The 27,769-nt window shown below is 51.1% G+C and overlaps 1 protein-coding gene across 2 annotated transcripts; it reads right to left on the reverse strand.

Moving 5' to 3' along the window:
- Nucleotides 1-1,928: 1,928 nt before the first annotated feature.
- Nucleotides 1,929-27,679, reverse strand: ATOH8 (atonal bHLH transcription factor 8). 2 transcript variants are annotated; one of them, XM_076335741.1, is made up of 3 exons: nucleotides 26,939-27,432; nucleotides 12,180-12,371; nucleotides 1,929-3,618 (listed from the first exon to the last, which is right to left on the reverse strand). In XM_076335741.1, the coding sequence occupies exons 1-3, from the start codon at nucleotides 27,377-27,379 to the stop codon at nucleotides 3,613-3,615; spliced, it is 639 nt and encodes a 212-aa protein (XP_076191856.1). In that variant the 5' UTR covers nucleotides 27,380-27,432; the 3' UTR covers nucleotides 1,929-3,612. The 2 variants fall into 2 exon arrangements, with proteins under 2 accessions (XP_076191856.1, XP_076191855.1); XM_076335740.1 differs by lacking the exon at nucleotides 1,929-3,618 and adding an exon at nucleotides 11,244-11,628 and having other exon boundaries at nucleotides 26,939-27,679.
- Nucleotides 27,680-27,769: the final 90 nt, after the last annotated feature.

The raw sequence follows: 27,769 nt of genomic DNA on the forward strand, positions 1-27,769 counted from the left end.
GGCTTTATGGGGCAGATTATTACACACGGTATTTTTGAGACTCTGTAGACAGTGTTTCAACCCCTGGCAACTTAAGCTGATACAAAAACCTGGCTTGAAGATGTTTGGATATAGAGGTGTCTGTGCAGGGCAGGGCTCCTTGTGCAAGAAGGACTTGGCAGCTGCGAGGACATTTATCTAACAAGCAGGTAGATGGTGACTGCTGCTGCAAATCCTGTGCAATACTTCCAATAAGTCTGGTGGTGTTGCCACATTCCTAAGATGATCCTCACCTTGATCCTCACCTTTTGTATTTCCTTGGCTGCTAAATTCTCTCAGCGATTGTTAGATCAGAAGTAAGGGCAAATGCTAATGCCCTTCACCCACCGCAGCTGGCATCCGAGCAGTGGATGTGGTATGAGCATTAATGGGGTGCAGTGCTTTACGTCCAGGCGATGTTATTGGTTTGGTGTGCGATTTCTGGTTTAATAGGGCATCCAGCATCTGGGAAAAACACAAATAAATCCCACTGGCCTCTCAGCATCCCCTTTGCCTAATGAACGTCATCTGCCCTCTGTCCCATGGTGGGTCACGGTCAGCCGAGTTCCTGCAAAACGTCCTATGCGGGGGCTGCGTTACAAGGGCTCCCGTGCCCTCCCATCCAAGACTTGGAGCTGGGGGCCGGTGCCAACTGGGAGCAAAGGCTTTGGCTCTGCTGACCCCGGAGAGGTGACAGCACGAGGGCTGTTTTGCTTTTCCAGCACGATACAAACATCATTACCTTGTTACCGGCAGAGGAGAGCGATCACTCGTCATGTTTGCTGGGGAGGAGCAAGGTAAGGTTGGCTCTGTACCTTGGCTGACCCCGGCTACATGCCTGGTCAGGAAAGCAGTGTCACCTCCGCTACGGTGTTCAATCTCACATGTTTGCTACCCTTTGGTAAAAATTTACCCTTGTCGTTCTCAGAGTTTGTTGGTGGAGCTGGGCTGGGCAGCACGGGGCAGTGGTAGGGATGGCCATTGCCGCTCCTCTCGCCTCGCCCGACCTCCCACTGGGATGCAAAAGCATCCATGCAGCTTCTTGCAGAGGCTTGTTCACTTAAACTTTTTTTTTTTTAAACTTGTAAGGGCTATCTTTCTGCCTGCATTTACCGGAGGGCAGTGGTAGGGTGGGAATAGCATGGAATGTTTAAGGAAAGTGAATTTGGGAATTTGTAAAGGAAGCAACTTGATCCCAAGGGTTAATGTTTCCCTAATCAGGGGGACAAACAATAGTGCATAACCAAAAGCCCCAGTTGCAACCCGATGATGCCGCCCAGCTTGTGACTTACATATTTGCAGCAAATTCCTTATCTATCAACAGGAATTGAAAGGAAAAAAAAAAAAGGGTGAATAAATAATATCAGCAGTATTGTATTGCTGACTTTCCCTGCAGACCTTACCTTACTGATCATTATTAACTCTCAGAAACCGAGAGCCACTGCAGAACTCGTGACTAAAATACGATGGTATTTCTCAAATTAAAAATGCTTGATGAATTTTGGATGCTGCTTGAAGACAGAAATGCCCACGGGGTTTCCTTAGCCCCCAGTTACATTGCTTTTGCTCAAAACCCAGATGGGAGAATTGCAGCATGGCCTCGTACAAAAACCACAGTTCCCCCTTTAGGTCACCCTGCCATGCTGTTTTTTTTTTTTTTACTGCTTTCCAGTTCCCTTTCTCTCACTGTTTTCTGCGGCTGGGCCACAGTCGTGAGGTCCAGCTGCTTGCTGGTTCTCAAAAGCAAATGCACTTTAAACCCACCCCTTTGACATGGGTGTGAACACCCTTGGAGTGTTTCCTGCAGTCCATGAGCCCAACCCCTCTCCCTGTTATAAGCTAAAAAGCTGGTCTTAATGTATATAATGAAAGACAGGGTTAACAACTGCGCTTTAATAAAGAAATACGAATGACAATCTAAAAATGTATTTTATTGGGCTGCTAATAATGACCGGTGGTGAGCCCAGAGGGGTGAGCAGTATAATAAGCTCCTGGGAGGCGGCTTGGACACAGCCGTCCCCCGCGTGTCCCAGAAATCACGTAGAAGGCACCTCAAGCATCCTCACCAGGAGCTCACCCATCCTCGCCTGGGCCAGGGGACTTGGCAGCGAGCAGACCGTCACCGCACAGCCTGGCTCCCCCCAGACCCAGACCCTGCTCCGGTGAGCTCAGGTTTTGCATACCCCCTCCCCAGCTTGGCGTTCATCTGCCAATTGCTCAGCTTGGGAAATAAACAGGCAGGCACTGGGGAGTTCCAGTTTTGTATTCATGTCAGTAAAACAGACTATTCCCCTCCCCTGCCCGCTGATGCTCGCCCGCCCCAGCCCCTCGCCCTCCCCAGCGCCTGGCGATGCCCGGCCAGATGCAGACCGGAGTAAGTCAGACACCCGGGAACCTGATTTATGCTGATGTAGCCAGGATGCGAATCTGGCCTCGTAAATAACCTTTCCCCTTGAGTGGGAAACAAAATATGTTAATCTTGGTTTGGAAACCCATATTTTTTTTTACTTGAGTGCAGAGCTCTGTCCCCACATCATTAGCAGATGTTTTGCATACGAACTGCATTACCTATAAAGTCTGCTTACTCCAAGCAAATGTTTCTCAATCTTTTCTTTTTTTACTTCAATTTGAAGTGAAAGGTACAGTATAGGATTCAAATGCTTTTGCATTACACGGGTTTCTGACCACTTGAAAAACCCCACGGAAAAAACGACTACACAAACCTGAAACACCCGCTGAATCGTTTTGCTGCATTTCATTCTGCCTAGCTGAACTTTCTTTTGATTTCTTTTTTTTTTTCCTTTTGCTTTACATGGCACTTAGCTTTTGCTTATTTAATTTTATTTATTTATTTAAAAAAAAAAAAATTCATAGCTCCTGTTTCAGCTCTCACTTCGTGTCAGTATTTCTACCCTGTGGATGTGTCGCACAGGCAGGAACGTCAGGAAATTGCCCAAAAGGCAGAACTACAGAGTAGCTCAAAGAAAGAAGCAAACCTGAACGTTGAAGCACGACTTGGTGTTGTCCCAGCTCTTGCCCGCACTGAATGCTGGCTCCAGGGCTGCAGGCAGAGAAGTGCGGACAGGAGAAATAAGAGGCGACTCACAGAAGGATTCAGAAATTCGGATTTGTCACCGACAGCTGGCTGGCCTGCTTGCCACCATCTGAATGGCACCTCTGACTTTTCTTTGGCTCAAAGATTTAACGTTAAGGCAAAAATAAGACACAGTGTAGAAGCTCCATCAAATCTTTGGCACAACAGCAACAACAACAACAACAAAAAATTACTGTACACATGAGCTGAGAGGGTAACATTTCCCAGTTAAGCAAAGGGAAAAGTGCTAAATAAATTGCACGTACTAAAAGGTGGCTGGCTTAACAACAATAAGAAGCATCCCTGTCCTTCTTTTTTTTTTTTCTTTTCCTTTTTTCCTTTCTGTTCCAGAGATTAAGAAAGTTCCTTGGCCAATTGTCATCTCGAAAAGGGGTTTCTGCAAAAAAGCTGCTTGCAGTCTTCATCTGGATCGTGCAACCTTTGCCAAGAACAGATGTAACTCTGGCTGGAAGCTCTTCTGAATCCTCCCTTCCTGGTTATTACTCCTGGAAAGAGAAAGATGCACCATCAGAACAGCAAATGCATGGTGTCCCGGCGGCTCCTTGCACGAACGACCGTCGTTGACACACGCTGGGGTGTCCTCGGGGACCGCTGGCCATGGGACTTGCTAAGAGTTGGGCTTGCAGAGCAACCACCTGGAGGTGCCACAACGGTGGCCAGAGCCCACACAGAGCAGAGGGATCGGCAGAGAGGCGACGAGGAAGGTTTGGGGAAGAAATGCAACCAGGTAATTAGGTGCTGGCTCCAGCTCCTGCTGCAAAAAAATTAGAAATGATGGCAAATACCTGCTTTTGACAAGGCCTGCAGCTTTTTGGGTCTATTTTCAGCTTCAGAAGCGGATCTCAGAATTACAGAGGGAAAGCAAAGGAGTTGGGACAAGCTGGATTTGTGTAGGATATGGAGTTTATTTCTGTATTTCAGTGATTGCATTTACTTTTCTGCATGCACGGCTTCTCAGCCTGCAGGACTGCAACCTGTCCCTTGTGCCTGCGCACCCCTCTGTGAGTCACGGCCGTGGCAGATGTACGTGGGTAACTGCATTTGGCTACAGAGTATTACGGCCAGGTCCATTGGAAAATGCACAACTCCAAAGCACAGCAGCTTCAGACAGGGAAAACCTCATCTAAACCCCCTTTAACATTAAAATAAGCCCCGCGAATATCCCACAAACAATTGCTAGCATAGTTCAAAACAGAGTAAAATCCTCAGGGCCTGCTCTTTCACGAGATCACATCTGCGTTGTCCAAACTGCCTTCATCACGTGGGCTCCTAAATCCTCCTGTAAGTAACTTAGGAATTAGAAACTTGGAAATGAGATCCCATTTACTGAGTCCAACCACTGTTTCTTGCTTTTTGCCAGTGGATTTAAGAGCCTTTCAGGGTGCAGTACGGCCTCTGAAGGTCCTTTGGACACGGTCATCAATTCCCTGGACAGATCAGACGTCTTTCTGACAGTCTTAAAAAGGTCAAACTCCTTAGAGCTTGGCCTGAAAAACATTTTTTCCTTAATCTGTTTTGTTTCTGTACTGCCTCTCCTTTTCCATTACTGGATATTGTAACATTAAGGTATAAAATGTTACTAAGATACCGATTTTATTTATTTTATTTATTTTATTTTATTTTATTTTAATTTTATTTATTACTATCATTAGGGCAGTTGCTTGTGAGATCAACCATCACAGCTGAGCATCCACGCCAGGCTAAGGGGCAGGGGGACCCAAAATCCACCTCACCACCCCCTCCTGTGAAGACCCTGGGAAGCACAGGATTGCCCCAGGACCATCAGGATTTCCCTCAATAAGAGTATTTAGCTGAAAGGGCCCAGGTCATCCTCCATGCAAGAAATGCTGGTCTCTGCTGGACCCCAGACTCCTGGAGTTGGGGTCAGCACATCTGGATACGGTGGAGGAGGTGTTTGGCCGTGCAGCTCTGCTGGAGGACAGGACGGAGCCGTGGGCTGGCTGCATCCCACCGCATCCCAGCGATAACAAAGTCCCCGGATAAACGTCACTCCATCGGTCCCAGCCCGCATCGGTTGCTCTCCTACATAAGCAATAATGAACTCTTCACATCTGGCACATGCCAAATCTGAAAACAGAGCTCGTTATTGCAATTATTATCAATAAGGAGGTGTCTCTGCTGACTGTAAGACACTACCTAGTGCTGCTTGGAGCAGGAGAACGTAGAAACTATTGCCCTAATTCAAGGCCTTAATTGGGATTTGGGATTTTGAATAAATGAGGTTTAGGTGGGAGAATGACAAACAGCCTCCTGTATCATAAATGTTTTTGTTAGGAACTCCCTAAAATTATTTTCCAACAATAAATATTATATATTAATAACCTGTAATAGAAAAATCGGTTGTTTAATTTATCCCACATGGAAAGCAAACGTAAAAGAAGAAAAAGGAGGGAAGCAATGACCGCTCTCATTAATATTAAAAGACAGTAGAGAAACAAATCCCCCCTGTTCCCTTCTGGAATGGCAGTCTTAGCAAGCAAAACCTTTTCCACTGCAGGAACGAATTACCCAGCAATAGCAGCCTCATGCCCTAAGCCAAAGCCACTGGAGTCACAGAGCCCCCGGTCCCCTCTCTTGTGCCTCCGGTGCTCTTTAGAGTGCTGAACAAACAGGACCCGAGATTGCAGTTAGAAATTACCATGAGCTATAACATCTCTTGAGTTCGTTCAGAGAGACCCTCCCCTTTAGCTCAGGGTGCTCGATGCTGATAAAAAGCATTGGTGGGTTTTGGGAAGCAGGATGGTTTTAGGAAGAGGAGCCTCAGCGGCAGGTCTCTGCTCTGAAGTCTTTGCAATTGGGGAAGATCAGCCATGGGGGGCAAGAGGGAGTATGTGCAAACCAGCCAAGGGCAGGTAAGGGCCGTACCTTCAAGGCAAAGAAAATGGAAAGAGGAATGGAGAGATCCCTCTGCAACACGGTGGAGGATCTCAGCAGACCTTGTTGGCATCACTTGGTTGGTCCCCAGGTGCTGCCCGACGCTGGCCATGCGTTATGTTAGGTGGGAACAGGCTCCTTTCTTTCCCCCCTCCACCTTCTTCCACTCCAGCCAGGAGCTCTGAAGACAGATTTATTAACCAGGGTCTGCTTTAAACTAATAATATCAGAACTCCCATGACTCTTGAATTTGACAACTGGCCCAATGACCTTGGTGAGTTTGCAGCATCCCGGAGCATTTCAATCTCTATAAATCAAAGCACTTCTGGAATTGAGTCAGCCTTTGTTCCAGGGCTTCTCCTGTCTCTTCTACTCACATTTTCCTTTTGCCGTAGTTACCCGATATCTGTGGGGTGGATCTTACCCTATTCTTGGTAATAGCCTTGCTACAAAGGGAACGGAGCCTACGCTGGGACCCTGCTCCCACCATAGGAGTGAATCCCCGGCCCCAGCCTTTGCATGCTGCGATGCGGCTGCTCCAACACACCTTAAAGCAAAAGGGGTTTTGGGGTGCTGCCATGCAACAGCGGGGTCCCACATCACATCCCTTTTGCCAGAAAAAGCTTTCGGTCCTGCTCTTTGGGGTACTGATGCTCAACCCCCCGACGCAGGGTGTGCAGTGCCCTCAGGGATGCACATAGCCGCTGCTGCCTCCCTGCCCGGCGTTGGGTGAACTCGCTCATGAACTCGTCATGAGCCCGTAGCCTCACACCCGTGCCCCATTTGCAATTGCTGGTTCAGGTTGCAGGGACATATCAAACGCAAGCGATAAGCACGGGAACCTGCTACGGCGCTTACGCAGCCTCACTACCCCCTCGCCACCTTATTTTTAAGCAGGTCTGTTCCCCTGGTGCGTAATCTTTCAGCTAGCACAGGGCAGGGGTAACTCATGGCCAGGTGGATCCAGGCCCCCCTCCCCTGGGGATGCTGCCGTCCCGCTCTCCCGCAGGCAGCCGGACGGCTCGGAGCGGGTCGCTGCTCTCCTGTGGTCCAGCTCCTCCCCGGGGCCCGCGGAGCCGGCGGCCGTGGGGAAGCAGACTGGCTGGCTGCCCGCTCTCGCCTGCAAGTCCTAGCAGGGAAATGAAGCTATTTTTAAAGAGGAACCTCTGCTAAGTCAAACTGCAGAGAAAGGGAGGTCGAACCTCATTATCAGACCCCCCCCCCCAACCCGCACAGGACGGGAAGCGGCGGGGAAGAAATGCCATGCAGATCATCAAGATTTTTACTGTGCTGGCTCCGAATGTGTTATAATAATCAATATCAGATGATCAATAACAGCAAGCCCCTGCAGCCAGGATCATCTGCGCAAACCAGAGGGTGGGAGCTGTGGCTTTATCTCAGGGCTCTGTCTAAATAAATCACGAGTCATGATACAGTGTTACAGGAAAAATATGCTCCAAGCGAAGGGTTTCAGTGCCGTACAAATCAAGCCTGCCACTACCATTTCTCTTTTATAATATAAACCCTTAACTTGTTCACTTCTGCAAGTAAATACACCCGCAGAGTGCCCTCCTTTGAATTTTTCAATGGGAATAAGTGTTACCTACAGCGGGAGCTCTGCTTTTAGCCAAGTAGCAATGAGGTGGCATCAAGGCATGGCAGAACACCACAATAACTATTTTATATAATGCAATAATTACATACACAATGTGAGCCATTTTAGCGCAGCAGACTGCAACAAATAGAGTGGCTTTTCGTTCTATGTATGCTTCTATATCATTTAATGATCAGGGAATATAGAAATATATATAGAGAGAGCACATTTTTAATTCCTTGCGTCTGTGCGCATCCACACACACAGGCACAAAAACAAGAAACTAAATTCCAGCCGAAAACTTTTATTGAGCTCCAACTGCTCGCCTGTTATTCATAACCCAGTTTCCTCTCTCACAAAGAGACCTTTCGCATGGTTTGGGGTTGGGTTTTTTTTTTTTTTTATGTGTGTGTGTGGTTTTTTTTTTTTTTTTTTTCCTTCTGCCTCGCTAACAGCTGCTCGCAGTGTTGTATCCTGAGTGATGATGAGGTTCTGAAAGTGTTTTTTTGGAACAGATGGCCAGGAGAGAGCCGGGGAATGTGCCAGCAGCGAGCTGGGGAATGCGCCAAGTCCTGCAGTGACTGAGTACTCTGGGTTCCAGCTCGCGTGCCTTTCCCCTGCCCTCTGCCCCAAGTGGCGCCAGCAGGACTTCCCAGCTCGCGCTCCGAACATCTGGAGTCTGCGACTGCCAGAAGAGCCGGGACGGGGGGAGGATGAAGCGAAAAAAATCCCTCACCCATCCCTCCCCGCTCCGGCTTCGCTCCCATGGCCGCAGCGATGTTGCTGCCTAGCGCGAGGGCTAATCAAAAGCAAAGAGGAGAGGGGAAGGAAAAGAAAATGAACCTTGCGATGGGAGTTTGGGTTTGTTTTTTTTAGCGCTCGGGGTTTTTCTGTTCAGTGCTGGGTGCTGGGTGCGTTGTATAGGGTATTTGTTAGCGGTCGGATCCTGCTCTGTGTAGACTGAAGGGCTGTGGTTGTGCTGCCTGGTGGGGAGGTAAGGTCTGCCCCGTAGCCCTGGGGGCTGGATCCTGTGGGGCTGGGGGATGTGGGGGGGCTGCGGTGCACAGCTCTGCACGCAGAAAAACACCAGTCTCCAGGGAGAGCACCCAGCCATGCATCCTAAAGCCCTAACCCTACCCTGAGCCATAACGCCGCCTTCCTACAGGGCACCAGAATTTGGCCCTGGGGGGGGAAAGGCTATAAAAAGAGACTGTGCAAACAGCAGGCTGGACCCGAAACCCTACAAAATCCATGCGAGGCTTTCAGACGACCTCTGGCCACTCGGGATCATGTCCCATGCAGAAACAGGGTACACCAGGGATAAGGAAACTTGGGCTCCCCTTTCTGATCCACCTCCTTTTGCTGTCGCGTCCTCAGCGCTGCCGGAAGATGCTCTTGGCTGGAGCCAAAGGCAGATCCCCGCCTTTTCCCGGGACATCAGCGTGGCCCCAGCAGGACTCAGGGCTCTGCTGAGGGTGTCGCAACCCAAATCTCTGACGTGGTGCGACTCTTGCGTGCATGGTGAAGGACAAGGCTTAGTCCAGATCATTTGTATAACCAAGCAAAAGGCAGCTTTAAAAAATGAAGACTATCATCAGAATTCACCACCCCCCCATGCAGCTTTTTTTTTTTTTTAAAGGAAAAGGCACTTGAAGCCCTTCAATTACCCCCTTTGCTGCTTATAAACGAGATCTCCCATCACCAAACACCCTCAGTCAAGTCTCAGTCGCAACAACTAAAATTACCATATAACTGCAGTTAGGACTGGAAAAGGGATTTTTTTCTTCCTAGTCAAGTTTGAAAGGCTAAAGCCAACTCTTCTAATTAACAAAATGGAGTGGAAAGGGGGGGAAAAAACACCCATTAAACTTCCTATTGCAACAGCAAAGTCTGAACAACAACCTAACGTTAGGGACAGCAGATAATTCGCCCTCAAAAACAAAGCAAAAGGCAATGCACAATCCAGCAAATGCAACATCTGGAGCCCCTGCCTGCCAAAACAAACTCCAACCAGCTACTTTTTTGTGTGAAAAGCTCACGGTGCCATAGCACATCGCAATCGGAGAGCTGAGAGAGCGAGCGATAGAGGCAGAGACACAATAAAATGGAGATGAGAGGAGATAAGGGTGCTGTGGACCCAACGGTAGAGCTCAAGGAGCGGAGGTCTGTGCTCAGGCTTGCTGTGATTTTTTTTTTAAGAGAGAATAAAAAAGGAAACCCAAAAAACAACAACAAAAATGTAACAACCACCCCAAAGTTGATAATTCAGAGGAACTGCTCAGTAAGCAGTGGTTTCGGAGACCTTATTAAAAACACACACAGCTTAGAAAAACGTGCCGATTTCAAAATTAATGAGGGTGTGGTGATTTTGGGCCAAGCCATTGTATCCTCATCCAGCCGCCCGCCTGAGACCCGCTGGGAGAGACATCCCTTCACACCACCTGACATCCAGAGCTTGGATATTCCCTGCACAGCCATCCCAGATCTATAATTTCCCTCTGACAACTGCATTTCCCTCCCTTGTGCTCACGATGCCATCAATTTGCTTGGCTCAAGGAGAAAGGGAGATACCAAGATGAGTCCTCCCAACCCAGGCTTTGCATCCCCATTCCTATCTGCTGGGAATTACTGGTGTTACCTAGTGGTACCTACTGGTTTTGGCTTCATCATCAGCTGAATGTGCTCTTGCCATCACCTGAGCAAATACTGCTGGAAATAAAATGATAGTTATCAGCCAGGGGAATCCACAGGCTCTTGGGCTGCCCTAAACTTGGACTTTCCCAAATAGCAGAAATGCATTTGCAAGACACTTTCCAGAAAGAAAAGCAAGGCAGAGCAGGGACCAAGACCCTGCCTCGGGTACAAAGCTCAGCTTTCTTTTTGGAGAGGGCCTTTGGAGAAGGGTTGGGGTGGGTGTCCTTCAAGAACGTGGAGAAAAGACAGATTTTCTCCCAATGACGCTGTTTCTGCGGATTGGCGGTGGCCTGTTGGGAGGCGGGATGTGCCGACGCCCCGTGAGAGTTTCATTGTTCATGCACTCTCGATGGGCTCGGGGCTTTTCTCCATGTGTCCGCTCCGGAGCGAACTTTAGAGAACAAATGCCATAAATGGAAGGCTTTTAATTCTTAATTTATTTTTTTAATTAAGGATGGGCCCAGCCCTAGCCCTCAGATGTGAACACCCTGGGGTTTGGAGCTGTTTGAAATCTGGCTCCGTGTATTCTGTCTTTAAGCTTGCATTGGTTTACATAAGCCAAGACAATGGGTCTCAGCCCATCGGGCACCCAAAGCCTGAACACCAGCCCAGAGATCTGCTGAAGCCCCAAGAAGGATGCTCATCCTCTTCTTCTCCCCCATCTCAACTTGGGGAGAGGACCCAAGACCCAACTCTCACCTTGCCTAGGGTTGGTGGCATCACATCAGTGTCCCTGGGACACCACCGCCTGTGGCACTATGGATCCCACAATGAACCCCCAATTTCGGGCCGGGCTCAGGAGCTCCCCCCACACCTCCCAGTTTCAGCCAGTGCTGTCGGCCGTGGGCGAGCGGTGCCGCGTCTCCGCCTGGCACTGCTGCTCCGGGGGCATAAATACAGCCCGTGACAGCGAGAGGAAGCGACAGGGAGTGTGCTATTGTGTTTATTTATAAACTGAATTGCTGCAGGATGATTCGTTGGGCTAAAGAAGAGGAAAAGTGAGGAAACCTGCCCGAATTGGAGGCAGATCTTAATGACACCGGGGAAGGAGCCCGCTCCCCGGCTTAGCTGCCCATTCATCCATTAAAACCCCGCTGATTTATTATCCTGCCTGACAAGCGAGCCCAGAAAGCAGGGGGAAGTTCAATTCAAGTTTACAAAACTCTTTTTGTCATAAAAGCCCGAACAAAGACATCAATCACTCCTTTAATTCACCCATGTCACTCTCCGAGAGGAAAACTGGCAGAACGCTCCGCTTCCTCCTCCCGCCGCTTGACGATGATTTCACCTAATTGGTTCAGTGTTAAGTAACCTAAAGGAATGCAAGGCGTAATTAGATTTAACGTTGTTTCCTCAAGATACCCACATGTCCTTCAGGTCATACATCTTACTAATGTGTTTATACATACAACGTCTCCATTAGCTACTTTTTTTTTGTTGTCGGGTGATTTTTCTCGGAGATAAGTGTTAGATTAAACAAAACAGAAAACACAGGCGGGCGATCGTGTTTTATGGGCTCCAAAAGGCGACTTGAGGTTGGTTTGGTTTAACAAATAACAGCCCCAAGATGACTCTAATAGGATCACGCTTGTGTTAAAACACACGATGGGCGACTAACGAGAGGAAGAGCCCGGCGCAGAGGATGGGGAGGAGAGAAAAGCTTTTGATTAGAGAGGAATGCGGTTATTACAAGATCAGACGGACGGAGGAGAAAAAGTGAGAGAGAAAGGCAAGGGATAGAAAAATCAGGAAAATTTCAAGAGGCTGAGAAAGGAAGGAAACCGCTTTGGATTTTTTCTTTTTTTCCCCTTTTGTAACTTTTACCGTTATTTGGGGGGCAAGAGGGGGGAGGCTGTAACATACCTTCCTTTTTTTAGATCTTCCTTCTGCTTGTAAGGTCCTAGTGCACTGCTCCACGCATTCAGAGAAGCTCATGTTACTGTGGTCAGCGCTGTAATCCAGGTCTGCTAGTCTGGCCAGGGAAAGGATATAGTTACAGGCTATTCTCAAGATGGCCAGTTTGGACAACTTTTGACCATAAGAATAGCAGGGAACCTAGAAAGGGTAACAGGGAAAAAAAAAATAGATTAAAAATTAGGCCAGATAAACAAAATATCTTGCTTGAAGCATGACAAAACAACTGTAGGTTATTTTCTTAGCAGTTTTTAACATAAATAGGAACTCTAGTGATAAAAGGCCATATGGTCCCAACAGGTTTTTAAGAAGAACTCCCCCGCTGATCTCCATGGGGATGAAAGCAGCACGAAGCCTCTTGATTTCAGCGGGGCAGTTCTGCTTAAAACGCGATGGCAGGATACGGCCTGGGACGTCTGCCTGCCTTTCAGTTCGCTTCTCGGAGGCCCTGTTTTTCTCGGAAACCTGCAACCCCCATGCCACCCAGTTACTCGTCTTGAGTAACCTACTCCCTGCAAGTAGCTCCAATGCCATCACAGGTCTTGCAGAATAAGGCAATAAGGGGAGTATGAGCAAATATCTCACAACCTGGTGGTTTTGTGCTCAAACAGCATCGATCGTGACTTCCAGCCCGTGCAAAAACACGATACTGTTGTAGGAGCAGGACCCGGAGGCAGTAATTCCTGTCTGCTGAAACACCCCATGACGGTACCTCACCTCCCAGAAGAGACCAAACCAGGGCCTGGTTCAGGGCCCTGGCCCTATCTTGGGTGGTTTATTTCTTTACCCTTGAAGATTTCTAGTGTAATGTGAAACATTCAAACAATTCAAACTAAACAGCATGTGTCTAAATAACTGAACAGTATATGTTTCCTGCTGCAGAAGGTTTGATTGCTTTTCGATCGCGATCCAGCAAAACACTACGTATACGCTCAATTTTAGGCGCACAACTTTGACATGTCTAGCTTAAAGAGAGATCTTCTTCTGAGTTCAGTAGGCTTGGGGCCCTGTTTGCTAGTTTGCAAAATTGCTAAAATTCATCCTTTAATGCACAAGAGTCTATTGCCTATGGGAAACTGGAGCCAGGCGTTTACCTGAAATCCATCCCAGCCACTCAGGCCGTCTGACCGTCTGTCAATCTAAGTTTTCATGCTACATCAATCACTGGGATGCCTCAATGTCCCTCTACCATCTGCCTCCCTACCAGTCTCCATCCTCCTCATCTCTAGGATGTCACACTCTGCTTATGGTTGGAGATTTTTTTAACGCTTCTTGCCATGCTCATGCCTCAGCTTCTCTTTTCTCTGCAGAGACACAAAGCCAGGCTCATCCCTGGAGTGATCTCCCTGACTTTACGTAAGGTAGGACGGGTTCATCCCCTCCACAAATCCCACAGCGGTCACACGCAGATGCCAAGGGAGAAGCAGGGCAGCTCAGGCATATATAGTATTTCCCCAGGTATTCTGCCAGGCTCCAACTAACATCAGCTCCATAACCTCAGCTAGATGTGCATCCTCTGTATTTAGCAACCCATGATAGATCTTTTTGTCCATGAATTTGGTCCGGTAAGCTGAACCCCTTTCAACTTTTAACACCTGCAACATCCTTTTGTGAAGTTTTCTCCCCGTTGTATGTAACACAGCCCTCCTTTTGACTGTTTTGAACTTAGCTCCTTCTGTCTTCACTTGAGATTCCCCAGTTCTTGTACTAGAAGAGAGGACAATGGATCTTTACTCATTTCCTCTGTGACACACATTTTTAGCCCTCCATCATCTCTTCTGCCTCTTTTCCAGAAGGAAGAGACTGAACCTCCTTAGCTGACAGTTGTGTGGAAGCCATCCCATAACTTCGATCATCCCTGCTGCTCTTCCCTGAACCTTTCCTAGTCCTACATGTCCTTTCAGAGCTGGAAGGACCAGAACAACATGGAGTATTCACGTTGTGGGTGCTCTGCGTATTTATCTAACAGATATTGATGTTCTCTCTTTTGTTTAATATTCCTTTTCTGATCACTCCTGATTTAATTTGTGACCACTACCAGGCACTGACCTGAGATTTCCATTGAACCATGTACAGAAACCTTGAGGTCTCTCTCATCTGAGATAATGGTCAGCTCAGGGTCTATCATTTTGTACGTGGAATCTGGTATGGTTTTTCCTATATGCATCACTTCACTTTATCTACATTGTATTTCATCTGCCATATTATTACTTAGTCACTCAGAGTCATAAGGTCCCTCTGTAGTTCTTCTTATCCTTCATGCCTTTAGCAAGTAACCATACCTTTTGCTGGAGTATTGTCAGCAAACTTCCTATCTCACTGCTCACCCACCTTTCCAGGTCATTTATGAACACTCTCAGCAGCACAGCTCACACAGTCACAATTTCAGGTGGTGGGACCTTTGGGGTCTCCAACCCAACTCCCTGCTCGAAGCAGAGCTAAGCTCAGAGTCAGACCCTGGTTTGTCCACCCGTGACATCCCTCCCCGCAGGAACCAGCCCTTTTTCCCTACCCACTGTTCCCCGCCTGTCCCCCCATCACTAATCCACACGCCTGTCCAAGCTGCTCAGTTTCTTCAAACGCTCCTGGGGAGGAGTTCTGCCATAATACCTACGGAAATCCAAATGAACTACAACTGGTTGGATCACCTTTATCCGCGAGCATGTGGATTTTAATGCTGTTGGCCCTATGGGCCATTTGGTTTGTATAATACAGCCGAGGTGGCCAGCAGTATCCGACTTCTCCAGGAGCAAGCCAACAAACTTCAAAGGGCCTTTTTCTATACACATCATCCACTACTGATACCCCTGAGGAGGCAGGGAATCTATTTATTCTCTGGGAATACCCAGTGTCACTGCTGCGTTGACCTCCGGTGGCAGTTGCACGGAGCAGAAACTTCTCTGCTGGTAACACCAACCTGAAAGGGACAGAGCCACTTCCAGGCCCCTCCTGCTGGAAACAGCACGAGGTGTCCCATGGGATTCGAGATACACCCTGTAAGACCCTCTTTGCAAAGCTGGCAGTCAAAGAAAAGGCAAAGCTAAGTGTTGTCCCCATCGCTCCAGAGTAGAGAGGTAGAGGGAATCAGAGAGGTAGCTGGAAACGGCTGAGTCTGGTGGCACAAAGGGCTTCTTTTTGCCCGACAAAATCTCTCTCCAAATCCTTGCCTTCAGTTCTTTGGCAGCATTATGCACCCGCCAACGGCACTTGCCCTCAGACCATAATACCTGGCCCCCAGATGCAGTAAGCCAAGAGTTATTTTGAAAGCAAGAGCTTCGGGCAGCAGAAACACCCAAGTCTCTTTCGACACCGATGTAACAAGAACAGTGGAGATCCCAGATCAAACAGCAGCGTGAAAGACCAAAGCAAGATGGAAACTAAATTGGAAGGATTCAGTGAAATGTGGGAATAATTTCAGAATTAGAGCAAGAAGGAAGTTAAATCGAGTGGAAGGAAAATAGACCACGAAATCCTTGAGGCTGATGCACAGACGCTGTCCAGTTACAACACAAGAAGGCAAGCTAGTGTCTTTTTTCCTCATCTGTTTTGCTCTCTTTCTTTTGTGTTTTGATTTAAAAAAAAAAAAAAAACAAAATAAAAACCAAACTGTTTTGTAGGACGTTTGCTACACATTCCAAGAAAGATCTCAGTGCTAACACAGTTGACAAAACCCTTGACTGGGATTACACAACACTTTTCCCACACGCTACAGCAAAGTCCAAACTGGAGCTGCCCCGTACGTCCACGGGAAGAGATTCACCTCGAGCAGCTCAGATACAACCGTGATGGGTGCGGGGCACCAACATTAGGAGATAAGAGTTTTTGCCATGGTAACAGTGTTAGAATAACTATTTCATATGAATCCTCCCTGTCTTGGCTCAGCTCCTGCCATTTTAATGTTTCCTTTTGAATTAAACATGGGAAATTGAGAGAGGAATGAACCACTTAGTTCAGATCCAGATCCAAAGCTTCCCCAAGCAGTAGGCGGTGGGGGGGGGGAAAGAAAGTGAACTTTGGTTTTATCCCTTCTTTAACATAAAGCCAGCAAGGAAAACGGGACAGATTTGCACACGCTGGAGTGAAGAGTGTCAATGACACACCTGGATGCCACGAAATCTTCAAAGTCCAACCCAAACCAGAGCGAGCATCTTAGAAATGGGAAAAATGCCTGACACCGGTGTGGCCACGCAGGTGTAACACTCCCAGCTCCGATGGGGTCTGCGCTACACAGATTTTTGGCAGGAGGTAATGCGAGCAGGCATCCGTCATGCCCCTGGTGAGCACCAAGCCCTTTCCTTCTGTCACCTTCTTGCTCATCACGCCTGAGCCGAACAGACATCAGTGCTTTGGTGGGAGAGCTGTGAAGACGGGAGCTGAGCAGGTCTGCTCAGAGCCAGGGGGAACCAGGGGAGAGCTCAAGTTCCCGTGCAGTTAATGAAAATATTTCCCTTATCTGACCTCACTGATTTCTGCCAAGCGGCAGCGCAGCTCACCATCTTGCCTGCAATATTTGCAATGATTAAAAGGAATTAGGAAGGAACTGCAACTGAAATTTCACACTAATCCAAAGGAATGCAGCTGTCTGCTAGAAAGGAAAGGATACTGGCACCATCCTCTGCTTTGGGAGATCAGCACAGCAGTGGGCTGGGACCAACAGGAACCAGAGCTTCAGCCAGAGGATGTTTGTTGGTTGTGTCTGCGAGGGGCTCTGCAGAGTCTCATGGGTCTTATCAGTGATCCCCAGGCTGGCAGGGGCTGAAGCAACACAAGATGAACACTCTTGAGACATATTCCTGTGCAGAAATGCCCTTCTTCGGCAGGAAGATAGGACGGGATGTGACCTAACAGGTCTTTTCCATCCTTGACGTCTGTGATTCAGAGGCAGCGCCCTTGGAAGACCAAAGATGCTCCCTTTGAAGTCCGTGGGAAGTCTGCCGCACACTTGACCGGAGCAGCACTCGGCCCGCAGCCAGCCCTCTCGAGGAAGGCAGGGCTCTGCTGCAGCTCCCCGGAGGGTCACTGTCATCCATCAAAGACATGGTCTTAGAGTTGATTCTCACCCAGGGCACAGGAGAGGAGACTGAGGGATGAGGTTGGGGAACAACTAGAGAAAAAGATGGGTGAGAGGGTACAATAACCACCCCTGCCATATGAGGGTGCAGGGTATGTTCACCATGATGGGTCTGTTGCGAACAACCAGGAGCATCCCATGGACTTTAGGAGCATTAAGCCAGTTCATACCATTGAGCTTCTGGCCGGGTAGCTCTGTCCTTATCAACAAGATACAATTTCTATAAACACCCTCTGGACCTGTACAGATAATGTCTGTAAAGCCAAGTCCACTCTGCTTTTACGCTGCATGAAAATGCTGGAAGAAAGAAGGGCATCAGGCGCTGAGGGTCCAGACCTCTCTGTTATCGTGGTAGAAACGGGACTTAGCAGCACAGTCTTGCACAGATCCCCTCCACATGAAGGTCACACAGGGCAGAATTGGGCCCCCTGGGTACAGCAGGGAAGACGGGGTGGCTCCAAGGCAGAGAAACATCCGTGTTTGCGATGCAGCGTAAGCTAAGCCCTCCTGACAGCTAGCTCCTCCACAACATGCAATAATAAGCTGCTGAATTTACCTGTCTGCTAATTCATCTGGTTTATTTTTATGCTGGGAGTTAAAACACATTACGGCCCCCCCCGGGAGAGCATTTGGCTGCCTCTTCCCTGTGTCCGAACACACAGCGCAACTGCACTGTCTCATTGTGCTGCGCCTCCTGCCAAAAATATTTCCAGAAGGTTCATATAAATGTCCAGTGCTTAATAGTTCTGGCTTTCATACATCCCTCCTTCCACCCCGGGGTGAGTCAGACATTTCCTGGGGTTAAGGCACCTTGGGGGAAAGGCGGCAGGTTGGGGCAGCAGGATTGCTGGTGTTCCTTGCTCGTCGGTCCTGAGCACAGGGGAAACCTCTCTCTCTCACCATCCCGAAGTATCTCCAGGGCTGGTGTCTATGAAGCTACTGGGAGAAGGAGGAGGAGGAGAGAAATTGTGGATGCCCCACCATTGGAAGCGTTCAAGGTCAGGCTGGATGGGGCTCTGAGCAACCTGATCTAGTGAAAGATGTCCCTGCCCATAGTGGGGGGTTGGACTAGATGATCTTTAAAGGTCCCTTGCACCACAAATCATTCTGTGATTCTATGAGTAACAGCCTTAACAAGCTGAAGGCCTTGTCCAGAAGATCATTGCTTGTTTTCAAGATGTGTTACGTTGTGGAGCGTGTCTGGGAAGGGTTTGGAGCTAGCCTTTTTCTTCCCACCCAGTTCCAGGGGGGGAGGTGGACACATATGTGTTCTACTTCTCAGGGGACCCGTTGGTTGATGGGCTCGTTGGTGTGTTCAGACTCACCAGCAAGGGACTTGGCTTCCCTACCTTGCTCTTGCCAGCTACATGCCCTGAGTCCTCCTAACATCCCAGGTGGGATGATGATGATTTATTCAGCTGTATGATGGAAAAGCCTGCAAACATTGCTGGGATGTGCTTTCACAGTCCTGCCAGACCCCTTCAGTGCAGTTGCTTATCAGTGGGTGGATCTGGCGATTGCAGTAACAGCACCATGGAAGTAGACAGCTTCCATGGAGTGCCTGAACTCAGGACCCAGAAGAACAACGGGGTGTGGTTCAGAGCCACCAAGCAACTTGCAGCTACCAGACAGGCAGCTTTGTTGCCTGCAAGACTACTCCCACGTGCAGCAGCAGAGCCTGCTGCATGGCCCTGGTCCCCAAATACCCCTCCTTCTGCCCACAGCACAGCAGCAGCCAGCTTCCACCGATGGCTCCTCCATGCCACTGGCGCTCACTACACTGAACTGGACCTTTGGGGCAGTATGGCACGGGTTTGAACCCAGCAATGACAGATCCTGCTTTGTGGATAAACGGCATGGTTCTCAGGGGAGTGCTTTTGGAGAAGGGCCCAATAGAATCATAGAATAGTTTGGGTTGGAAGGGACCTTTAAAGGTCATCTAGTCCGACCACCCCTGCAATGAGCAGGGACATCTTCAACTAGATCAGGTTGCTCACAGCCCCGTCCAACCTGACCTTGAATGTTTCCAGGGATGGGGCATCCACCACCTCTCTGGGCAACCTGTGCCAGTGTTTCACCACCCTCAGCGTCAAAAATTTCTTCCTTACATCTAGTCTAAATCTACCCTCTTCTAGTTTAAAACCATTCCCCCTTGTCCTGTTGCAACAGGCCCCGCTAAAAACTCTGTCCCCATCTTTCTTATAAGCCCCCTTTAAGTATTGAAAGGCCACAATAAGGTCTCCCTGGAACCTTCTCTTCTCCAGGCTGAACAACCCCAACTCTCTCAGCCTTTCCTCCTAGGAGAGCTGTTCCATCCCTCTGATCATTTTTGTGACCCTCTTCTGGACCTGCTCCAACAGGTCCATGTCATTCCTGTACTGAGGGCTCCAGAGCTGGATGCAGTACTGCAGGTGGGGTCTCACCAGAGTGGAGCAGAGGGGCAGAATCACCTCCCTCGACCATCTGTGGGTGTCACGGTGTCAGATGCTCTGCAAGAGCTCTATTCCAGCGATGGGCAGCTATTTCATACCATGGGTGTGCGAGGCTTTTGTTTCCCTGCCACCAGACTGCAGCAGTGGGGAACAGGCAGCCCTGTGCTAGCAAAGCAATTACAGCAGCTTGAAAGAAAGCCTCATCCCTGCCTCGCCACAGGCAGTGAAGCATCCAGCCAGGGACCAAACCTAGCTTAAAAACGCCAACAAGAACAAAAGCAGCATCACTCAGGCGGGAGCACTAGTCCCGACTGAGGCGCCTTCGCCTCTCGGGTGGGTCCACGCTGTCAAATAACCCAGCTCCCAGTTCCCTCCCAGCTCCTGGCTCCCCCATCGCTCACATTGCAGAAACATGAGTTCACTCCTTGGAGCGAATGAATTGGCTTTCTCCAAACAAAACCTAGGTGTGGTGCTGGGTGAGTTCACCCCAGGGATCTCTTCCAAACGGCAGTCTGGTTAATGCTGCCCCAGGCCTGGCTCCGCTCCGTTTTGGACAGTCCTCCTGCACTATCCTCAGACGTTTTGCACCCTCAAAGCCTCCTGCACATCCTCAGGGCATGCAACACGCACTCTCAGTATCATGCATGAAAAATATCACATTGCTGGGCTGCAGCAAAGCTCTTACCTTATTGCAGGCTCTTTGAACCACCTCCCAAAATAATAACTACATAGAGGACTACTGGGGTATCACAGGAGAAATCCCAGGGCCATTGGGCACAGAAAATCTCCTCTAGAAGGGGCTACCCTCAAGCACTATAGTGGGGAAACACTTTTTTGGGTGACGTTTTCGTAATGGTCATCTCCATCTCTGAGGTCCAATGGGTCCAATTCACCTGGGGAACAGGAGAACAAGCTCCACTGGAGCTAATGGCATTACACCAGCCCCAGCTTGGCCTTGGTGATTCTTTAGTCACCGGCCACTGCTGGACACCACAGGGTTTTCCACCCCCCTGCTATCGCTGCTTAGACCCAGGAGCTGCCCCGAGCCTGTGGCCAGCTGCAAGGAGCACAACCCTCCCGCAGCACATGCGTGGCTCTGCTCACATCCCTGCTTGGCACCAGGGACAGTGCAAACTGGGACCAGGGTGGGATATATCACTTTGTGAACACACATGGCATGGACCAAAGGAGATGCAGGTCGGGAACAAAGAGCCTGGGGGGGTCTGCTGCAAGGTACCATAAAGTGTCCCACTTTCCCACCATGGGGACTGCAGCCCGGAGAGGAATTTGAGAATGGATTAAGGCAGGGAGCGGAGGCTGGATTCAAAGCCTGACGGAGGAAAGCAGACTCTTTCCTCCAATTTCAGCAGGAGCCGTAAGAAAACACAGAGGTTAACTCGGGGTGGCTGCAGCAGGCAGAGCAAATACCTCCCAACAGGAGCAGGATTTGTAGCAGAGGATAAAATCAGTTAGACAGCAGCCAAGGGAGCAAACAAGCCCCATTCTTGGTGACACACAGTCATTGTTTTCAGGATTTTTGTCCTTTTGTCTGGTTTCTCCCTTATTTTCTCTCCTCTTGCATTGCTTCAGGCTAGTATTTTGTCATCTTCCTTAGCTGTTAAACCACAGTGCCGCCCTGCTCTGCCCCAACCAGGCTCTAAATAACCATAAGCGTCACCCTGGACTGGCTGAAACCACCGAGATGCTCCGGTTAACGCTGTGCTGCTCGATGACAACGCGCAGCACTGGCACCACACGCTGTGAACAACGTGTGGAGGATGCTCCAGCTCTCCCAAAGCCCAGCAGCTTCTCTCCAACTGCCACCGTGGAGCAGGACCAATCCCCCCCGCCCAGCTGTCACCCCCAGGGAGCTCGACGGGCAGTTTGTCTTCAGGAGCTGGTTTTTAAGGCACCTTAGGGTTTCCTTCTGGTGGGATCATGGGGGGATGAATCACTGGGAATAGGGCTGGGAGATGTCAGCAGGTGATGGAAGAAAGCTCTCAGCCTCCCCACCACACAGTAAGGACACACCAGAGACACTGGTCGCATACGGTGTCCTGCCTGCAGAGGTGACAAACCACAGCTGCCTTTAGGATGACACACAAACAGGGTGAAGCACGTAATGATGCATCCCCAGAATAGTCTCAGCCTCCACCGGCTTGTGGCTAAGGCACTGCTCAAGCCACAGGTCCTGCCTGCATTTAGTGCCTGGCTTGTTCCCTTAAACCCCTGCAGACGGCTTGCCCCCACCCTACCCCGCAGCAATGCAACCTCCTCCCGTGGCCTTGAGGCTGCTGCTCCTGACGTCCCACCGCGCTCCCAGTGGGAGCGAGCAGGGTCTTTTCTGCACTGATTTAACAACAAGCCACAGCAGCCACGTGCATGCCGGCAGCAAAAAGTGAAAGGATGCTAGTGGGGGGAAAAACCCTCCACTCCAGCAGCTAAAAAGCTCTATAAAACCCTAAAATATCTCCAGAACCCACATGAGTGCAGAGAGGGAGGCTGTCAGCTGCTAAGGCAGAGAGCGCCCTAGTAATGCAGTGGTGAAAAGATTTAGAAAAGTGCCAATATACTTCAAGGGAAAATAAATGTCTGTGGACACATTTGCTCCCGGCACAGATTCTAGCTCACTGTGGCTCGATGCGTTGCTTTCTTGAGGAGGAGCTGGACAGCAGTGCTCCAGAGAGAAACCAGATGTGCAAGCCTAGGCAGGCTCCAGATCAGGAAGGCTGCTGTGGTTGTCTCCGTCCATCGAGGGAGAGTTTGCTGCCACCTTAGGGTCTGTCAGCACAGCTGAGAAGCTCGACTGCAACTCCTGTGAGTGCAATATAGTGGTGGGAGTTGGTTTGCTTGGGTGCCCGCTGCAGCCTAACGGTGGAGAGCACTATCTCCTCCTGGCCAAGGCCTCCAGGAACAAACCTGGTGGCTAAGTCCATGCTGTAACAAACGTTAAGATGGTTCAGTTTCACACTTGGGTTGTGCTGGAGTAAGAGACTCTTGCTGCTGAAAGGAACTTGCAGACAAAAAAAGGAATCAGCGTTGCTGGCAACCGTGGCCTGGCCTGGATAGCAGTTGCTCTGAAGATGTGCAGTGGTGTTGTTGCACCTTGTCTCCTCCAAACATTTGCATTGTGTCATGAACTGGAACATCCACCAGCACAAGGGCACTTCAGATGGAGGAGGAGATGACCCTGGGTTCTTGTGAACTTGGTGCTACATCTCTGTCTGCATCAAAGATGTTTGGGTTCATTGACCACCCACAATGGCAGGGAGAGGGACAGAAAAAGGATGGAAGTGACAACCTGTCATGTCACTTATGGGGGGTCCTGGAGCAGCTGGGACAGCACAAGAACCCACTGACCAGCACCTGCCAGGGCATCCAAGGGCAGGAGACCAGTGCTCTGGGTAGGAGCTGCCCAGCCATGGGGACAGGAGCAGCAGCCAGGAGGGACACCCAGAAAGGCAGCAGCAGCAGGAGAGCAAAGTATAGCAGAATTATCTCCACCACCGCAAAGTGTTTTAGAGCAAGTGAGTGTTTTCCACGGGGAACTACGCTGTTAGCCTCAGGAATCCACTGTCAGTGGAAGGATCACTTGGACAAATGATGCTTGGGGGATTGAGGGGGCGAAATCTCTTCCAGACTGAGTAGCTGAAGATCACAAGTGCCGAGACTAGGTGGGAAGAGCTGTATCTCAGGAGCATCTACTCTTCAGTCCCACTTCAGTGTTATGGCCCTACGGTGAAGGCAGCAGCTCGATACAGAGAGAGGGAGATCCTCGTTCCTGGTGGCCATGACACCAAGGGGTGAGCACAATGGCAATGACAGGTCTCTCCCAACAGCAGGCAGCTTCCCAGAGCCAGCAGCTGCCTGTCTACCTCCCACCTCTGAGGGGGCCCCAGCTTCGGAGGCGAGCCGGGGACAGTTAAGTGCTCAGGGACACGGCTGGATTAGTCTCTCCTTGTGTGAAACGACTGCGGTCGGCTCTTCCTCCACCAAGAACTGGGGAAAAAAACAACCCACCCCTTCCTGCCATCTGGAGAGCTAGCCGACACAAGCCGAAACATGTGTGCCATATGTACACAGCTGCGGAGCGCGGGGATGCCGCTGTCAGCCCATCTGCCCGGCACGCTGCGTGCCAGTCACTCGCCCTCGGGTGGGCTGCCGAGATGGGGAGGGTGTCCTGCAGAGAGGTATGGCTTCCCCTTCCTTCTCACCATGCATGGACGGGCTCCCTACAGCATGGCCGTGGTGGGCCCAATCCTGCAAGCACTGGCTTTTTATCTCATGCATACCAGCGAGGATGGGTATCTCCAGCCTCGCACATCCGAACAGGGTGGGGAAGGGGACGACACCTGCGTGGGTGCTGAGTACCGGTGGCTGAGCTGGGCTCCTGCTTCCAGCAGCTCCGCATCCAGCACCCGACCCCTTCCCAAAGGAGTGCAGGGCTGGGGCCGGCTGCGTGCAAGCGCGGCACTCTCCTGTGCTCCTCGCCTGCCCGTCTGCAGGGAGGTATCGGTTTCAGTGCCTCAGGAAAAGCCTCCCAGCTGCTTAAGAGCCTGATACGTGATGACAAGGAGGGGACGGAGGACTAACCAAGGAACAAGAAGTAAACTGAGGTCTGCGGCTGACGGCACAGAGAGATTGCCTCCTGCACGGGGCTGAAGGCCCTTTGTATACTCGGGGATGTGAAAAGACGGCGCTTACCCGAGGCAAGAGAAAGCCTCCCTACCACGTTTACCTCTACAAACGCATCTCTCCGCACTCCCGTTTCCCGGCCCCGCTGACCAAGACGTGACGGAAAGCAACGTCCTCTCTTCTGATCCGAACTGCTCCTCAAAAACCTCTCCGCCGGCACCGGTGTGAATGATTTGAGTGACAAGCCAGCGCCGCGCGTATGTGCAATGAAGCTGACTGTCACCTGATGTCACGTACGGCACCAAGCACGCCGTTGGCAGCCTGACAAGAAATGAATCCAAATGTCATCCAATGATGGTCGGGACAGCCAGCCCACCCCTCAGCAAATTGCTAGGAAAACCTCGCAGCAAACATTTCCCAGAGAATGATTTCTTTCTCTCTGCAGAGCGAATACAGCTCTGCCAGTATGTTCCCGTGCTGACCCTAGAGACCAGCTTTCACGGGAAGAGAGGACAGCAACTTGTTCTCTAGGCTCTTTGGGCTCCCAGCTGAGTCCAGGGCTGAAATGATTTATGGAGACAGGGCCAAGGCCAGGAATCTGAGGCTTTTCAAGAGTTGCCCATTTCCCAAAAGAGTGCAGCTTTAATTTGTTCCTTGCCTGACTTCTGCTTGAGGCTCAGCCTAGAACAAGATTGCCAGTGATTTGGGAAATCAGTGCTACTTCCCCTTGCGGTTTTGGTGGTGTAGATGTCTGTCCATGGAGAATTAGACTGACACTTCCAAGCACATTACACACAGTCGCCAAACAACCGAGATATGGAAGCAGCTTATAGAAACAAAATATATCAAGTCTGGAGTTTGCATCTGCAAGGGGAGGCCTCTCAGCACCGGAGGGACAGCATCCAGCACACACTGGATTACCGTGATTATAACGGAAGCTGTCAGATCCCACCACCGCGTGGTGATTAAAAATGCTCTAGTTTAGACGCTCATCAGCAATTCTCTCCTGACATACAGCCCCAGTCTCAGCCTGCGCTTCCTACTGAAGTCAGGGCTGGAAGTCTGTTTGCAGAAGTAGATGACGGGGAAGGATTAACTCTTGGGGTGCAGGTACCCAACACACAGCGGTCATTGAAAAGGGCTGCAGGCATCACGCAGGAGATGGGAACAAGCAGAGCTCTTCTACGCAGGAAACAGGATCGAGTCCTAAAGTGAGCACACTTGGGAAATGGCTTGGATAAGTAATGTCTGAAAGATGGTAGCCAAAAGCCTGGGTGTGTGAGCCCCCCTGCAAGCAGAGCGTGCTGCTCCCACCGGGCTGGAGGGACCATCCTGGGAGAGGCGATGCTCAGCATCTCTCACGATCAGACTCATCTGCAGCTCACAGCCTTCCAAGCCCTGTGCATCTCCTCCTTCCTACACACCTGGAATAGTCCCGTCAGCATTCACTGGAAAGGCAGAAAAGCCAGGACAGCTGGGCTTGCACAGTGTGACATCTTTGTCTATCAGCGAGCTGTTACAGGGTGCCTACACACAGAGAGAAGTACAGGGCCGAGTGTAGGGGCCAGGGCACTGATTTATCCTTGTGGGGAAGATACAAGAACCTTGCAGCTTCTCTGGATCTCTCCTCACCTTCCACATGTTGGGGAGGTGATGGAGGGATTTTGTCCAAAACTTCATTGACCTTTCAGAAGCTCCACCCTGCCAGTGAGAACACGTATATTATCCTTCACAGATGACCATGAGGATTTTCAAGACCTCTCAACAAAAAAGCCCGGCACCATACACACTTCAAGCACACACTACAGTAAAAATCATGGGAAACTAACTGGCAGGGGACCACAACTTAACTCGGCTATCCCTGGCAGACATAAGGCACACGGAAAGTTTCAGAGGTGGCTGCAGGAACCCCAAGGGCCCCGAGGGATCAGGCACCCTGCACAAAAGTCAACGGGTGCATGTTGCTGCCCAAATTCCCAGTGGTCCCTTTGGGGCGGCCCACCCCAGCAGGAGAGCTAGCAAGTACACGTGCTCTTGGTACAGGAGCATCACCCCAGCTCGCAGCGTGGCCAAGTGCCTCTCTCCAGCCTCTGTTTTCAGTCGGAGGGTTTTCTCGGTTTTGTTTCATTTTCCCCCCCTCCATGCCATTCTCTCTCCGGGGAAAAAAAAAGTCCAAAAGTTTCTAACTGCAAGCAAATTAAAAGCCCTTATTTATTTATCTTGAGTGTTAGCATAGTTCTAGGGCTGGTACTTCCAGGCATTTTGAACCGACTTCCCCTTCTGTCAGGCGTCCACTCCAGGCTCCCGCCTTTAACCTCCCCTGGCCTCAGGCGTACGGCGGAGCGGGCGCTTCCCCCGTGCCCTGCGCACCCATCGGCACCCCTCGGGCGTCCCCGAAATGGAGAGCAGTGTGTGTATGTGTGTGGGGGGGAGGAATTTGCAAAGCGATGCCCGGCGCCGCCATCCCCCCCCCCCCCCCTCCCCGCAGCCCGCCCGCGGAGCCCCGGCTCCCCGCGGGGACGCAGGGGCCGGGGGGCGGGCGGCGCGGTGCCCCGGCCGGCGGCAGGTACCTGCTTCCGCAGCGCCTCGAAGGCGGCGCTGATGGTGTGGACGCGGGTCCTCTCCCGGGCGTTGGCCAACAGCCGCCGCGTCTGCTGCAGGGCTTTGATCTCCGGCGAGACGCCGGACGCCTCGCCCGGCCGCGGGCGCGGGGAGGCGGCGGGCGGCGGCGGCGGCGGGCGGGCGGCGGGGGGCGGCGGCGGCGGCGCGGCGGGGAAGGCGCTGGCGGCGGCGGCGCCGAGCGCGGCGCTGCGCGGCTCCCAGGCGGGCGGCGGGGCGGCGGGGGGTGGCGGGGGGGGAGCGCGGAGCCCCGTCCGCCTCCCGCTCAGCACTTTCAGCTCCACGCGGAAACTTTTGCAGCCGTGCTTGCGCCGCAGCCGCCGCAGCCCCCCGAGCTCGGCGGCGCAGAGGCGCGGCCAGGGCTCGCCCTCCGCCAGCGGCGTGCTCCGCATGGCGCGGGGCGCTGCGCGGGTGCGCTCAGCAGCGGCTGCTCCGCCGCTCCGCTCCCGCTGCTGTTGCTGCTGCTGCTGCTGCTGCTGCCGCTGCTGCCGCCGCCGCCGCCGCCCCTCTGCCGCCGCCGCCCATCTGCGCCCGCTCGGCCGCGGCGGGCAGCGGAGCCCCGGCGGGCCGGCGCCCTCCGTCCGTGCGTGCGTGCGTCCGTCCGTCCGTCCGCCCGCGGCTCTCCGCAGCCTGCCTCCCACCGCCGGCAGCCGGCCCGCCGCGCAGATGAGCGGCTTTAAAGAAACAGGAAGGCTGGCTTTTTTTTTTTTTTTCTTCCCAAAACAGCTGTGCTGCCAATCTCCTTTGTTCATCCCCCCCCCCCCTTCCCTTCCCTCCCACCC

The sequence above is a fragment of the Aptenodytes patagonicus genome, chromosome 4, assembly GCF_965638725.1.
Source record: "Aptenodytes patagonicus chromosome 4, bAptPat1.pri.cur, whole genome shotgun sequence".
NCBI lineage: Eukaryota > Metazoa > Chordata > Aves > Sphenisciformes > Spheniscidae > Aptenodytes > Aptenodytes patagonicus.